At 48.1% G+C, this 16,177-nt stretch overlaps 3 protein-coding genes across 3 annotated transcripts; 2 read left to right on the forward strand and 1 right to left on the reverse strand.

The window, feature by feature from the left end:
- Positions 1 to 1,199: 1,199 nt before the first annotated feature.
- Positions 1,200 to 3,065, reverse strand: LOC127773885 (pathogen-associated molecular patterns-induced protein A70-like). Its single transcript, XM_052300104.1, has one exon. It carries the CDS (start codon positions 2,518 to 2,520, stop codon positions 1,390 to 1,392), a length of 1,131 nt encoding a protein of 376 aa, XP_052156064.1. The 5' UTR covers positions 2,521 to 3,065; the 3' UTR covers positions 1,200 to 1,389.
- Positions 3,066 to 6,186: 3,121 nt separating this feature from the next.
- On the forward strand, positions 6,187 to 9,126 carry LOC127773884 (protein IQ-DOMAIN 6-like). Its single transcript, XM_052300103.1, has 4 exons — positions 6,187 to 6,598; positions 6,692 to 6,919; positions 8,050 to 8,163; positions 8,250 to 9,126. The coding sequence occupies exons 1-4, from the start codon at positions 6,320 to 6,322 to the stop codon at positions 8,853 to 8,855; spliced, it is 1,227 nt and encodes a 408-aa protein (XP_052156063.1). The 5' UTR covers positions 6,187 to 6,319; the 3' UTR covers positions 8,856 to 9,126.
- Positions 9,127 to 11,063: 1,937 nt separating this feature from the next.
- On the forward strand, positions 11,064 to 13,487 carry LOC127773887 (probable cytokinin riboside 5'-monophosphate phosphoribohydrolase LOGL7). Its single transcript, XM_052300106.1, has 7 exons — positions 11,064 to 11,468; positions 11,626 to 11,723; positions 11,891 to 11,921; positions 12,461 to 12,560; positions 12,689 to 12,759; positions 12,874 to 13,017; positions 13,099 to 13,487. Exons 1-7 carry the CDS (start codon positions 11,337 to 11,339, stop codon positions 13,192 to 13,194), a joined length of 672 nt encoding a protein of 223 aa, XP_052156066.1. The 5' UTR covers positions 11,064 to 11,336; the 3' UTR covers positions 13,195 to 13,487.
- The last annotated feature ends 2,690 nt before the right edge of the window (positions 13,488 to 16,177 follow it).

Below are 16,177 nucleotides of genomic sequence, written 5' to 3' on the forward strand. Positions count from 1 at the left end.
TGTGGTTGGCGTTATAGCTTATCAACAGCCTTGTGCAGTTCAACACAAGGTACTCCCTCCGTCTCATAAAGAACCAACTTAGTACTGGATGTGATACATTCTACTACTATAAATCTGGATGTATATCTGTTTAGATTCATCATACTAGAAATATGTCATATCCAATCATATAGACACTGATCGACGTCTCGAGATTGACTCTCGACTTTGCCCCGACATGCAGTAGAGCGTTGGGCGGTGACGTGGCTTAATCTCTGGCCGTCCGTGTACCGATCGATGGCCACGGATCGGATAGAATATGCCGGAACACATGTCGTCAGGTTGGTTGGCATGGATAGAAGATAGATTGTGTCACGTCGCGGTAGGCAAAATTTTCGCTTCTCGAGTGGTCCAGTGGACGTTGCCACCTGCGTGTGTGGCACGCGGCTGAGTGGACGGTTTGTACAAGGCGATTTCTACAGTTCTACTGGCTATGGGGCCTATGGCCAATTGACCATGAGCAGCTGGTTGGTGCCCAGTTCACCGGAGCCGCCAATCCAAGCGGCTTGATGCGTCGCAACTGTGGAGCTTTGCATGGGTGGAGTCAGATGTGGAGGGTGGTTGTTGAATTCGTTACTACTACTACTGGTGCATGACAAGTTAAATCGGGAGAGAAAAAGACCTTACAAAAGAAATTGTGAGAAAAGGTGAGAGACGTAGCCAAATACCTGATGAACTGTGACGTCTGAATATATCCGAGTATTCTGCCCGTTTGACGTGTCATAAATCTTATATAATTATTAGTATATCCCAGTATTCTGTTCACTTGATAGAATGATAGCTTACAAAGACACAAGTATTTACTATTTGTGCTGACTAGTCACTCAGTATGCAAAAATCTGCAGGTTTGGTAGAGACAACACATTTAACTTTGGACAGCAACTAATCCTAGCATCAGATTAATGCTGAGAATGAGAGCTCAGTTTCATCCATCTTGGGAGTCATGGCCTCATGGGTCACCTGCATGGGCCACCGTGCCCAAGATCCTAAACTTGCTCCCAAATTTATGAGTAGTTTTTTTTTTCCGAGGTCAGAGAGGCATAATCACAATTCACAAAGATCTCAATCCCAAACGAAAGAGACGCCCGACCCACCTCTCCTGTTAACATCACTGCTCACTTATCTCATCTCACCTCTTGATTTGAAGCAGACAATGCATGATCCTCAGTCACAAGATAATTCTGTTAAGGCAAAAATCTTGCAACTATTTCACAGTTTAATTCATTAACACCACATATATAAGAAATCTCTTGATTGATTTAGCATTGCTAAGTAGTATAATTAACAGGGAGCTTAGTGAGCTTGCTGTGAAATTGCAAGGCTCTTGTTGTTCTTGGCGAGTGTGGCTAGCTACTGCTTGCTGCTGCCGCGGTTGAGCATCTCCTTGTAGTTGAGCAGCGAGTTGAGCCTCTGAAGCTGCAGCTGCTGCCTGAATTTGTTGATGAAGTCGTCGGCTCTGGCGTCCACGCCGCCGTCGTCGGCGTCCTCCGCCGCCGTGTCCTTCCTCGCCTCCGAGCTCGACTTGGTCATCGTCTTCGCCTCCGACGCCGCCTGCTTCTTCGCCTTCTTGTTCTGCTCCCGCGCCGGCTCCGACCGGGTCCTACCGTAGTGCGCTTGTGCGGGCGTTGCCGCCGCCGCTGCGTCGGCGGGGATGTCGTCGGTGGCGAGGTCGCCGGAGCGGAAGCTGTAGAGGGTGAACGAGCGGAGGCGGTCCAGGACGGACGACGTGCGCGCGAGCGGCGCCGGCGCCGGCGCCGGGGGAGGAACGTATTCTTGCTGGAGCGGCAGATCTCGCTGCTGCTTCGGTGTGAAATCGTCTTCGGCCGTCGCGTCCACGGCGGCCGCGGCCTCCTCCGGGAACGCCTCGACCACCCTCGCCGGAGCCCTCACGACCTCTGCCCTCCTCACCTCGGAGCTCGAGTTCCTCAGCCTCGACGCCGCCTTCCTCTCCTCCTGCGCCGGCGCCGCCGCCGGCTCCGACCGGCTCCTCGCGTAGTGCCCTTGCAGCTTCACCTCATCCACCGGAGACGAAGACACCATCTCCTCCGTGCGCTGGTGGTGGAGTTGGCTCGTCGCCGCCGCCGCAGCAGTAGCGTACTCGGGAGGGAAGTCACCGGAGCGGAAGCGGTAGAGTCCGAACGAGCGGAGCCGGTCAAGAACGGACGACGTCCGCGCGAGCGGCGCCGGCGCCGGCGGCGGAGCATACAGCGTCTCCTGCATCATCATCTGCTGGTGCTCACCGCCGCCGTAGTACTGCTGATGCAGCAGCGGCGGCGGCGGTTGCAACTGGTCGTGGTGGAGTATCTCCCCGTCGTGGTGATACTGGTACACCTGCCGCCGGCGGCGCTGGTGCGTGCGGGAGGTGAGCGCGATGGTGCCGATGACGATGTTCACGACGAGGAACAGCGTCGCCGGCGTGAAGTACCCGCGGATCGCCGCCCACGCGCCCACCCCCGGCGACGCCGCCTCCGCCACGTCCATCTATCACGCGGAGGCTAGCAGGGGAAAGCGCGGAAACGGACGACGCGGGCGAGAGCTCAGTGAGCGGCTGTGGTGTACAGGTGGGGATTAGCGTTTTTGGGGCGGTGTACGGGGGTTTGTGTGGGTTGGCTAGCACGAGGGCGTCGCGGAGGCGAGCGGTTAAAATGGCGGGCGAGGCGAGGCGGGCGGGGGCGACACGCGGCGAGGCGGGGTGGGAGATGGCTGACTTGGTGGGTGGAAAACGTGGGAATCCAAGCTGCCGCCCAAGCAGGCAAGCAGCAGCAGCGCGGGGAGCCGACCCGCCGGGATTGCAGCTGCTGCATCTGCATGGCATCTTCCGCCAAAAAAAAGACGGCCTACGACGCGTACGCTGACACTGTAGTATGTGGTGGACTGGAGTACAAGTCACTGTTGCTACTCGGCTACTCCAGCCGTCCTATGGCACGTGCATATACAGTGGTATGTACAGTTGACATTTTTCCATGGAGCACACGACAGAATAATGATACTACGAGTACATGCGTACATGAGATGCTAAGATATACTCCCTTCGTTTCAAAATGTTTGACACCGTTAACATTTTAACACATGTTTGATCGTTCGTCTTATTCCAAAAAAAATTTATGAAATATATAAAACTATATGCGTACTTGAAAGTATATTTAACAATGAATCAAATCATATGAAAAAAATAAATAATTACTTAAATTTTTTGAATAAGACGAAGGGTTAAACACGTACTAAAAAGTCAATAGTGTCAAATATTTTGAAACAGAGGGAGTATATTGTACGATAAAGAAAGGTTAGGTACACATGGATATGGAGTATATCATGAGTATATCATCGAGCTTGGCACAGAGGATCTTGTAAGAGTTAAGCGTTGTCGTTGCTGGTGCACATTGACGCACAGATGCCCTCACGTGTTGCTCGATCGATTGATCAGTCCACGCCCTGCTGCAAGTCAACCTGCTCGCGTCGTGGCGCGGCGCCCGTCAGTCCTTGATTAGTGCATTAAACCGACGTTGGGGATAACCGATAACCTGTCCCTAAATCTCCATGCTTTTCTTCTTCGATGGTCGCTTTCAGCGGCAGATATGATAACGTATCAACTCCAAATGTTCCAATCACATCTTTGCTTCCAACGCAACCAACCATCATCCAGGCAGGCTCCACCAGATGACCTTTTTAATTTACCTTCACCGTTTAGGTAGTATGCAACTTTGGAACGATCTCTTCAGATTAGCCATCTTGAGCTTGTACGTTATAGAAAAAACCGTTTTTCTGATGGTGATTTGGTGACGCAGATATTCTCGTGGAGTGACGAGAGGATGGGACTCACTGATGGAGCAGCGCAGATCAGGGGTTCAGAGTGACACACTTGCACACACATTTACATTTTTCCTAGAGATGGCAATTGTGCTACAGAAGTTTTCGTGTACAGCGTTTTTATGGATTCAGAGTGACACGCTGGTGGAGCACACGACTTGGTGATTTGAGTCCGATTACAGTCGGCCTGGAACGGCACTGTGATGTACCTTCAGCCCATTCTAGTTGGGCCAGAAAGGAAGTACTTAAATGTGGCCCCATTATACTTGGGCCTGGGAGGGAATACGAGTAGGGATGGCAATTGGGGGGGGGGGGGGGGGGCTACACCCGTCGGATTTTGCTATCCTGTCCCGTCCCCGTAGTTGAAAAAAAATCCCGTCCCCATTCCCATCCCCGCACGCGGGGGAGTGTTTTCCCCTCCCCCGTTCCCGCCCCCGTGCGGGTATGGGGCACCCGTCGGGTGCCCACACCCGACAATATCTCAATAGATTTGGTAGCAGCAAAGCAAGACAAGAAATAGCCAAACACCAGTGAATAAGCACCAAATCTTACCGTAATCCAAGTATCCAGGCTATCAACAACAACAATTAGCATGATTGCATAAGGACCAAAGGCATCATATTAGGTATTCACGTTCACATGCGTGTACATCACCACAACACAACTACACATGCAGTGAATATGCACGCTATTACAGATCGATCGGAGTAGGCTGTGGCCGCAGCGGCGCCGAAGCGAGGCTGCTTGCTAGTTGCTCCCTTGGAGGCGGCGGCGCGAAGCGTCTCGCACGGCAAGGACGACGAGAGCTCAACGCCGCCTGCTCGCCTGGAGGTGTGGATGCGGCGACGCATCAGGGAGGCCGAGCTCGTGGCGGCGCGCAGGGAGGGAGGTTGAGCTCGAAAACGAAAACAATATTAACATATAATTAAGTCTTTAATTATTACTTTCTCCGTCCTATAATATAACAACCTTACCATACGAGATACTCCTTCGGTTCAAGTTCATTGTGCCATGAAGTGTCTCATCCAATACTAGGTTGCTATATTATTAGACGGAGGGAGTACAGACTTAACAAATTAACATATTTAATATGTTAAAGCAATTTCTATATAGAAAGTTTTCGTACGTAACACCATTTAGTAGTTAAAAAACTACGCAAATGAAAAACGATGTAAAATCCGAATCTTAATTAGAAAATAACAGGATTGACCAGAGTCGCCACCACACTCTTAGCCCTTGGAGGCTTGGAGGGTACTCCCTCCGTCCCAAAAAAAAAGATAAACCATGGTTTCCGTGTTCAACGTTTGACCATCCGTCTTATTTGAAAAAATTATAAAAAAAATTAAAAAGACAAGTCACGCATAAAATATTAATCATGTTTTATCATCTAACAACAATGAAAATATAAATTATAAAAAAAATTCATATAAGACGGATAGTCAAAGTTGGACACGGAAATCTAGAGTTTGTCTTTTTCTTGAGATGGAGGGAGTAGTCAAATCTAGAGGTGGAACCCAACGCAATAATCTTCAAGCTCCTGAAGGCGCGGGAACATATATGTCCGGTCCTTGCAGTCACACTGTCGAGTCAAGTTCGGGTGGTTTCGTTATTTGTTTTACCATCAGCCATGGTAGTCTATGCTCTCTTCATTTTAAAAAAAAATTAATCTACGAATGTGACACATCCTAATACTACGAATCTGATATATATATATATCGAGATTTATAATATTAGAATGTGGCACATCTGACTCTAAATTCGTTTTTTATGCGGTGGAGAGAGCAGTGGTCGTCGAAGCCCGAGTCCGCTCAGCCGGGAGCCGTGTGCAACTGCCTCAGGCTCGACGAGTTTTGATTGAAAAACTCCATTCTGGCTAGCTCGTGTCGCCTACTCGCCCTCTCGATCGTCCGTGCCACGGTCTCCCATGCGATGCGATCCCACCGTGTCGTGTCCGCCCCGTCGTCGGCAACGCGTAGGGAGTCCACTCTCCAGGATCCAGATCGTGCCGACGCACAGTTCGTCGTAGTGGACACTGGACACAACCACCACGCCACCCCACCTCTATTTGCATGACATGTGGGCCCACGATGTCGTGGACCCCACGCGCCAGCCTCTCCCAACACGTCCCCCGAGAAAGCCGTCGCCTCCTCCCCCCTTCTCCAAGCCCGAGACGTCCGAGAAAACCACATCACCCGGCCCCACTTGTCAGCGACGCCAAGGTGGGTCCCACCTTTGCCACTTTTGGCTTCTTCTCGCCGTTCAAATTTTGAATCCCCACGCGGCCACCGCTACTAGAACGGAACGGAACGGTTTGCTGCGGAGTTCGCGTCGTCGTGGACGAAAAAGACAACGGCTAACTCCCCCTACCCCCACCACTTCTCCTCCTACTTCCATTTTGTCTCTCGCCTTGGCTTCTTCTTCTTCCTCCTCGCGCTGCCCCCACAGGAGGAGTTTGTGAGCTCTCTCAGCGTCGATGGGGGCGTCGGGGAAGTGGATCAAGTCGCTGGTGAGCCTCAAGGCGGCGCCGGAGGGGACGACGAAGGGGCGGAGGTGGACCCGGCTGTGGCGGAGCAGCTCGTCGGCGTCGGCGTCGGCGTCGACCGCGGGGGACGCGTCGGAGTCGGCGTCGTCGGAGGCCGACGCGTTCAGCTCGGTCGTCGCCGCCGTCGTCCGCGCGCCGCCCAGGGACTTCCGCGTCATCCGCCAGGAGTGGGCCGCCGTCCGCGTCCAGGCCGCCTTCCGCGCCTTCTTGGTAAGACACAGATTTTTCTGATGCTGCTCTTGATGTGGCGCGGTGGTGGTGATGCTGTGCTTTGCGTGGTGTGTCAATGGCGTGTGGAGTTAGGCGCGGCGGGCGTTGAAGGCGCTGAGAGGCATCGTGCGGCTGCAGGCGCTGGTGCGGGGGCGGCTGGTGCGGCGGCAGCTCGCCGTGACGCTCAAGTGCATGAACGCGCTGCTGCGGGTGCAGGAGCGCGCGCGGGAGCGGCGGGCGCGCTGCTCGGCGGATGGCCGGGACTCGCAGGACGCGGTCGGCGAGCGCGACGGCCGCGCCGACCCGATCAAACAAGCAGAGGTACATGGGAACACAGCCTGACCCGCGTGCTTCTCTTACGATTGATACGTGCAGTGCTATATCCTTCTTGCGTTAATTTCTGAATGCAAAAAATTGCATTGGAGGCGCTTCCTCTGTGCAGTGGATTAAAGAATCGAAATACTTGTGTAGTGGAGTATATATAAATGGTAATCTGCATGCCATTTCTGCAAATTCGATGGCATTGCTCCATTTCTTGGACTTTGGGAGTGGAATTTGGTAGAGTCAGATTGAAGTGTGCCTTCCATTTTCCTATATCGGTATGTAAGATGGGCCTCTATGGCCCATGGGCTGTGTGAGTGTGTGGTTGAATTCACTCCCATGTAGGCTTTAATATTGCAACTACTCCCTCCGTTTCACAATGTAAGTCATTCTAACATTTCCCACATTCATATTGATGTTAATAAATCTAGATAAATATATATGTCTAGATTCATTAACATCAATATGAATGTGGAAAATGCTAGAATGACTTATATTGTGAAAAAGGAAGTATTTAGAACAAGATAGAGCTTGCACCAATCCAAATCAAAGTTATAAAGTAAGATTTTGAATTCAGTCCTCAAAATAGTTGTCTTACTGACATACAAAAATGATGTATTTATTTGGAGATCATTTGAAGGCTTGAAAATTGAAAATTGTTCTTTTTAGTTAAGTTATACTACTAGGTGTTATAATTTGAGAGGTTTGTACTGGTGCCTTAATTTGATTCCTTAAGAAGAAAGTGATGTATGACTTAATATGGTGGGGGTAATTTTACCTGAAAATGACTTTTCGGACTGATAAGGACAATTAAGGTTCCTTTTTTAGTAATGATTGAGTCCATTAAGATTGTTGTTTTCTCTCTCGTAATGACAACACATGTTTGAATCGATCTTGGAAGTGATCCTGTTAGGTAAGAAGAGGCAATGCTGACAAGACCGATAACGCCTTTTGCAATTAGTTATTGCCAGGCAAAGTTCTAAGCTGGAACTGTGCTGGTTCTTTTAAAAAGTCCTGAGGCCACACAGGAATATATTTTTTGGTGTTTTAATTAGAGAGAAAAAAAAGCGAATTTTGCTTTAAAATGAGATGTATATCGTATTAACATGTCAAAGATTGTGGCATTGCAGGAACAATGGTGTGACAGTCAAGGATCGGTTTCTGAAGTAAGATCGAAAATACACATGAGGCATGATGCTGTGGCTAAGCGGGAAAGGGCAATTGCTTATGCGCTTTCTCACCAGGTATACTTTTGTATCATTAAGAGGAACTCTTGCGCTGGACGACGCAAGTTGATATAACATGCTGCTCACATCCATTTTCCTTTCAGCCTAGGAGTTCAAAACAAAGTGCAAGGCCAAGCTCTCCTGCTAGATCTCTGAGGAACCATGAGTCTAATAGGTGCAATCACGACTGGAGCTATATTGAAGGATGGATGGCAACAAAGCCTTGGGAGAGCAGGCTCATGGAGCAAAGCCATGCTGAATTGAAGTGTTCCAAGAACAGTGGCGAACTGAACTTAGCTGGCGCCAAACTTTCAAATGCAAGCTCAGTTAAGATGAGAGGGAACAGGGTGGCAGCAAAGCCTCCTTCTGTACTCTCAGCTTCTTCTTCAGAATTCCCGTGTGATGTGAGCTCTGCATCGACATCGTCAGCAACTCCAGCAAGATCCGACGGTGGACATGGTGAAGGTCCGAGTTACATGAGCTTGACGAAGTCTGCAAAAGCAAGGCAGAGCTGCAACAGTCCATTCCAGATTCAGAGACAGCGATCTGGAGGCATGTCATCTTACAAAAGGGTTGCACTCTCTCCATTAGATGTTCAGAGCAACGCCTGTTCAGAATTTTCAGTCACCTCCAGGAAGTTAAACAGTCTGTCTCTGAAAGGCCGTAGCATGACAAGGAGCTTGGACAAGGAGAATGACAATCTGTTCTAGCTTGCTGTTCTATGGACAAATTAGCTAATTTGCATCTTACATATATATTATCTGATCCGTTGTTAGCATTTATACATCCAAGCCAAGCTCAATGCCTCATTGCCTCTATCATGTTTTTTGTATGCACAACTGAGATTAGTCATTAGTTAAATGTCTGAACCTCTTTTTATCCCTAAATGCTGTGTAGTAGTATTATAAAGAGCTGCAGTTCTAATTGGAGATGGTGACAGTTTTTTATGTTTGAATATATCAATTATGAATGCTAGCTTGGGGACAATGAGAATGATGCAACGTTTATCATCTTCCGTAAAGATCCCATGACATGCCATTGCCGATCGTCTGATTGCTCAAACAATTGCCATAACTCTCGCCGATTGGTCGCTCTCATCACAATCACCGGGTAAACATTTTAGGTTTGGTGCAGCGATCGTCCTTGATTGGCTTCTTTATTTAGTGTCCTTTTGACTAACGACGTGATCAATTACAATAATCCTCTCCTCATTTGCTTTTCAAAAAAAACCTACGATTTGGTCATTTGTACCAGCATCAGCGACCAATACGTGGCGTCCTGAAATTAAAAGGACGAGAGAAAAGGATTAAAGAAAAGAATTCGAACACGACGAGATTGTGCAGAGCAGCAGCAGCTGCAACTGTACCACTCCCTGGTTGGTCACTGCACAAGAGAGTGAGAGGGACGTGGTGAAAGCTATGCCGAAACCGACCACCACATTAAACCGCACATCTACCAAAATCCACGTTTTACATCAGTGAGAGCACTATTTCTGATGTCAAAACCAGTCTATGTTGGTTTACAGAAAGCCATCGAAAGCAGCCCGTAAAACCAACGACTTTCGGTTAATTCAGTAAGAAGAAGAATAGCTAAAACTGTTTGGTTTTTCATAAACTGCTTCTAGCGGTTTTATGAAAACCAAGTGCTTTACAATTGGTATTAAAAAATATCATCAAGTATAAAAATGTTTAATCGATGTCTTAAACAAACTATCTTCGGTTTATAAGCGTAAATTTTGTCCCCTTCCGCTACTTCGATCACATGTCTATGGCTTATAATCGTACAACTGCCTTTTAAGCAGCAAATTTAACTATTTGCCTTTGTCAAAAATATTTTTTAAAACTATTTGCCTCTCTTGTTACAAAGTGATATTTGTTGCCACTCACCCTTTCGAAATGGCAAAAGAAAAAAAAGAAGTTAATTACCTCCATTCAAGCAGGCTCTCTCGGTCTATCTCTACATATGTTGAAGCATGTTTGTTTAGAGAAAAAAGGGGTTAATTATCTCCTTTTAAGCATGCACTCTCGGTTTCTCTCTAAATATGTTGAAGCATGTTTTTGTTTCTTACCGCAGCTGGGGTTGTCAGTGTCACTCACCTGATGGTAACTTGGCCACCCCTCACTTTGTCGCTAGGAGGAGGAGGCAATTAATTCTGGTTGCGCAAGCGACACCGGCGCAGACGTGCCATCGTTTCAGCGACCCAGGAGCGGATGGTCCAGGGGGGGTTAGCGTGGTACAGTGCCACGCATGCCGTTATCCGGAGAGAAGAGGAAAACTTTTTTAACTCTTAATACTTACTACTTGTCTGCTTTGAGTTTTTTTTAAAAAAAAATTAATCATTCGTCTTATTAAAAAAAATAAAATTATTATTTATTTTATTTGTGACTTTGTTATTAAAAGTACTTTTAAGTATTACTTATTCTTTTTATATTTGTACACATTTTTCAAATAAAACGAATGATCAAACGTTGTAAAGAAAAAATCAAAGCGACAACTACTGTAAGACGGAGGTAGTATTTTCTAGATTTGGATCTTTTTACCAAAACAACGCGATCACATCAGTTTAAATGGCGTGAGAACGTTATTGACATCACTCTACAAGCCACATCATTTTAGCTGGTGTGGTAGAACAAAATCGCCACGTCCTTTGCGAGTGGCGTGATAGTATTATTTTGACACGTTAAATGTTCAGATTTTGGAAATTTTTATTTTAGATATTTGTTTTCAAAATGAAAGGTTTCAAAAAAAATAATAAAAGAAACGAAAAATGGAGGGAGGGTTCAGTGGACCGGAGGGAGGAGAGGGGCAGAAGAGGCAGGCGAGATTCTCGGAGACAGACCGGTGAGGGGGACAATTCAGAGTTACGGGCTTTGAGGACGGGGAGGCGGGGGCCCCGCCCCCACCGGCGTGTGCAGCGCCGGTGATTGGCGTGGCGTGGCGTGGCGTGGCGCGGTGTGGTCACCGCGAAAATGACAGCGGCGACGAGGGGGGGAGGAGGTGGTGGTGGTGGTGGTGGATGGCGCCCTGCTTTGACCCACCCCGGAATTAAAAGGGAGGCGATCATTGCGTACGTTGCGCGCACCGCCTCGCCCTTAATGCTGCCGCCTTCACTCTTCTCGCTGGAGCAGGAGGAGGAGGAGGAGATAGAGTGAGGCCGTGGCGGCGACGGCGAGGTCTGGGGGCGGGGCGCGATGGGAGACGGAGCGGAGGCGGCGGGGGCGACCGCGGCGAGCAGGTTCGGGACGATCTGCGTCTTCTGCGGCAGCAACGCGGGGCGCCGCAGGGTGTTCGGCGACGCGGCGCTCGACCTCGGCCACGAGCTGGTGCGCGTAGATGACGGGCGGGCGCGTGGCGCGGCGACGGTCGAGCTGTCTCGCTCGCCGCCGCCGCCGCCGCCATCGTACTTTTCCATCCTTGGTTTCACACTTTTTTTTTTCAGGTGCGAGCCGTGAGATTCTTCTCCTTTTTTTTGTTTTTCAGGTGAGGCGGGGCGTCGATCTGGTCTACGGCGGCGGCAGCATCGGGCTGATGGGCTTGATCGCGCGTACGGTTCTCGACGGCGGCCGCCGTGTCGTCGGGTACGTACGCACGCAGCCAGCTTCGTTTCTGCGCCTGAGAGCGATTTCCTCATCACTTTTGCTGCCTTGCTTTCGCGGCTGCACCTGCGGATGCCTGTGATTCTCGTGTACGTGCTACACCACCATCTAATGCGGCGTGATAAAATTTTTGCTTGATTTATTCGCAGGGTGATTCCTAGAGCTCTCATGGCTGTCGAGGTCTGCAATCTCTTCGACTTCCTTTCAGTATTTCGTAGATTTTTCAGGGTTCAGAAGTGTCGTTGAATTCACCTCTGTATTGGTATGTTTTAGCGTTTGCCATGTTGTGTTCTTACTTGGAGAACTTGCCGTTGGAATCCTGTGGTGTTTGGATCAGAATTCCACATTTGAAATGAACCCTAAAGTCTAAACAAAATGATCAAGCTAGACAGGGCTAGGATTTCCGAAAGTTTGGTTTCTGTCCATTTTTAGGTGGCAGGTACAAGCCGTATAGCAGCATACTTCAATTCATTGTTAGTTTTCAGCTGAATTAAATAGTAGGACCAGTACACTTGCTATCTTGAATTTGTCAGGGTGATGTTTATCTTGAATATGTCAGGGTGAAGTTACCTGAACCTAACATAATTGATAATAGTACGTGTATGCGATCATTTAAAAGAGATGTTTTACTTTGACTTGGAAGGACTGTACAGCTTTGTGAAGAATTTTGTAAAGGGAGTGGTTTGTGTTGACATTTGCAAATGTTGCTTTTCTAACAGATATCAGGTGAGAGTGTGGGAGAAGTAATAGTTGTACAGGACATGCATGAGCGGAAAGCGGAGATGGCTCGGCGATCCAAAGCGTTCATTGCTCTTCCTGGTAATTGATAATTCCAATATATGTGAGATGGACTGACGATCTGAAATGTTCAGTACCTTCTTTCTAACATCATCTATCACACTAGTAATTGATAATTCAAATGTAACTTGGTTATTGATTTTTGTCAGGGGGCTATGGAACAATGGAGGAGCTGTTAGAGATGATAACATGGTGCCAACTTGGAATTCATGACAAGCCAGTAAGCATAATTGAGATATTTGATACTAGATATATTGTAAACGGCAAAGTAGCACAATGCTTTGTTGATGGATTAAGGTCTCCATCACATATAAAACCTTGGCCAATTGAACAGGTTGGATTGCTAAATGTTGACGGTTACTACGATCCACTGCTCGCGTTGTTCGACAAAGGCGAGGCGGAGGGCTTCATCAACTCTGATTGTAGACAAATATTTGTATCTGCACCAACTGCAAGTGAATTGCTGACAAAGATGGAGGTAATTTGACTGACCTATGAACTCTGATGTGAGCATTTGCAAAGCCTGAGCGACTTTTTTCATGCCCCCATTTGGACTCAGCAATACACTCGGTTGCACCAGGAGGTGGCCCCTGCAACAAGCTGGGAGATCTCAGAGCTTGGCTATGGAAGAACACCGGGCGCTGATCAATCCTAGCCCCCCTCACTTCAAAAGTGACTAGTACAAGCTCTACTAATGCCTTTGCTTTTGTTTTCCCTTGCTTCTTGTGATCAAGTATCAAATTAAACTCCTCACCATGGACATGGTCTCCAGTCCATAGACGATTTCTGTTTCCTAGTTGCTGTGTTCTTGATTTCCATCGATCCGGTGACGAACCAAAGAAGCCGGTCGTCACCGTCTACAAATTTATTTGAAGTTTGAACTGCTGCATGAATGCATGATCATGTAGTGGGAGTAATATAATTTACTAGTAATTTATGTTTTGATTATTCGTGGAATCCGGTATGGGAGCGGCTGCGGGAAAAGCAGCTGCAATTTTCTCGGTCGCCGACGTCACGGGTGGATCAGTGGAATGACATCTGATTGGATTTGTACTACTCATTTGAGGCTTTTCTTTTGGGGCTAAGAATGATGATGATGATGATGCGAGATCGCGAGGGTGATGCAGTGGATTCTCATCGCTTTGAAGGTAGGCCGCGGGGGGCGTACTTTCCTCTGCTGGGTCGGTCGGTCTTTTTTGGCATTTGGTTTGCTTTACGGAGCGCGTCTTGTGTTGGTCTCGTCGTCTTTGGTTGATGATGGCCACGTCGGCACGTCCACGACGTTGTGGATGGAGATCCCTCGCTCCTGTGCTTTTCCTTTTCTTTCTCATTTTTCGCTTGGTTTGGCTTTGCTTGCACCCGATCGATCGATGTATCTGCAAGACACGTCGATACGATCAGCGGCGAACCAGAAATTATAAGAGAATAGGGCTAAGATATAACTCTAGGGCTGTGTTTAATTCACATCAAAATTGAAAGTTTGGTTGAAATTGAAACGATATGACGGAAAAGTTAGAAGTTTGTGTGTGTAGGAAAATTTCGATGTGATGGAAAAGTTGAAAGTTTGAAGAATAACTTTAGAACTAAACACGGTGTAATGAAGCATTAGTTTTCTAAAAAAATAATACTACATGGTGAATTGAACTTTAAGCATGTTTTTTGATGCGGGACAAAGACTCGAAGCCCTAGCTGCACTAGCCTGCCCCTGCCCCTAGACACGATCACTGATGTGCATCAACTCTGAAGCGAACTTCTCTGAAGAAAACGACATGCTAGTTCCATCGTTTGTCTTTTTGAGATAAGAGGAAAGAAGAAGATTGGGAGATGCGTAATGAATTTTTAAAACAAATATCTTTAAATAAAAATTATAAAAAAGTTTAGAAAATGTGCGCTTTGAAAAACCAGAGAATTTTCCATCTCCGGACGAACGCAGCTTCGCAGGTAGGCTGACGAGGGGCGGGCCCAACTTGTACGGCCCGAACGTACGTGATACTCCCGTTCCGTTCCGGCCCAACTATAATGGGCCGCAGGTGTTGTTCCGGCTCAATTAGAGTGGGCCTAAACAAACGAGAGCTCACTTTGGTATCAGCTGCGTCTTTGTGTGTCAAGCTACCACTACTCGTGTATCAGGTGGCTGCCGAGCCAGTGGATCAGTGGATGGATGGGCAAAAGATCGAAAAATACCGGAAACCACTGTAGCAGCAGTCCACTAGTGTGCAGGAAATTTGGTGGTCATCGCTACTACTGGCTGCACCTACGCTACTGTTGCATCGTCGTCGAATTCGTTCGTCTAGTGCATCTCAGCCGCATTCTCTGATCATCTCATCGTCGTCCTTCTCTGTAGACTGTAGTGTGTATAAATGTACACACGTACTGATCAATAGTAGTAGTGGCGGCATACAGTAGACAAATAGAAAAATACGATATACTGTACTTGTTGAGATTATAGGCATATAATAATTTAATCTATTCCATAAATAAATCATGACATTACAGATGAAAACTAGCATGAACGCATCATTAGATCTACACATGTAAACTACACAGTATAATATGAACAGATCAAATATGCGCAACATATTGAACACGTACCGAGTTGACGGACAGACCGGCTGCTTGGTCGAAACTTTTTGCAAGCGTCTACGAAGGCACGAAACACGCGAGCGAAGAGGAAGACGAGCCGTCGCGAACGAACAGGGAGCAGTCGCGCGAAGCGCTTCCCAAAAACCTTATTGCCGCCTTCTCCCGGTGCAGGACGTCGAAGGCAGAGGTTCCGGAGACCTGCTCTCCCGATCGCCGGTGCACGCCGGCGAGCGAGATGGAGTAGTCTACGAGCGACGGCGCAGTACAGAGTAGGAGGCAAACCCTAGATTGATTTCGCGTGTGTTGCGTGAAGACGGCGGGTCGATTTATATAGAGAAGGGTCGCTTGATCAGGGCGCCCGCACGATCTCTACTGCGCGTAACCGAACCGGATAAGTCGCGCGTAACTTATCCGGACTCCATGCCGTTTGCACGCACCGGATTTTTCGGAACGTTTCCAAAACAAAAACGAATCCGAATTTGCAGCAAAACAAAACTGCAAAAGGAGGCTGCATCTGCGCAAGGGTGAGGAGCCAATTTTTCGGACCATTCGACGCGTACGTCGTGCACACGCGCCGCCGGCCCGGCCCGGCCCGGCGAGGCGAGCGAGCGCGCGCGTGTGTTTCCCCTCTTCTCTCCACCACACATGCTTCAAATGGCTAGGAGGGCATCCTCCCTTTTAAGGAGGTCCCCTTCTCCTAGAATAAGCAAGGTGGTACTAAACTCCACATGCATGCCATCCCATGAGGTGGGCTTTTGTGATTTTCCAAAGAATTAATCTTCGAGTGGGCTAAGGCCCATTCATTAATTCCAACAACCCCCCACCAAATCTCAAAATCCCACTGAGATTTGCCTTTTCCAATGTACTGTTTATATACCAACGATTCGATGGAGACCGATTAAGGTTGAACATCCACCTAGAACTCCAAGCTACACTTACTCACAACTTGAACAATGGACTACGCCTTGAATTGCAAGTCTTGTGCAAGCAAGTTTCACTCAAAGTCTTATCTGGTGCTAGACCGTTTGTAGACTACCCCTCGGGTGGAGCGCATA

Source organism: Oryza glaberrima, chromosome 5, assembly GCF_000147395.1.
Source record: "Oryza glaberrima chromosome 5, OglaRS2, whole genome shotgun sequence".
Taxonomy (NCBI): Eukaryota; Viridiplantae; Streptophyta; class Magnoliopsida; order Poales; family Poaceae; genus Oryza; species Oryza glaberrima.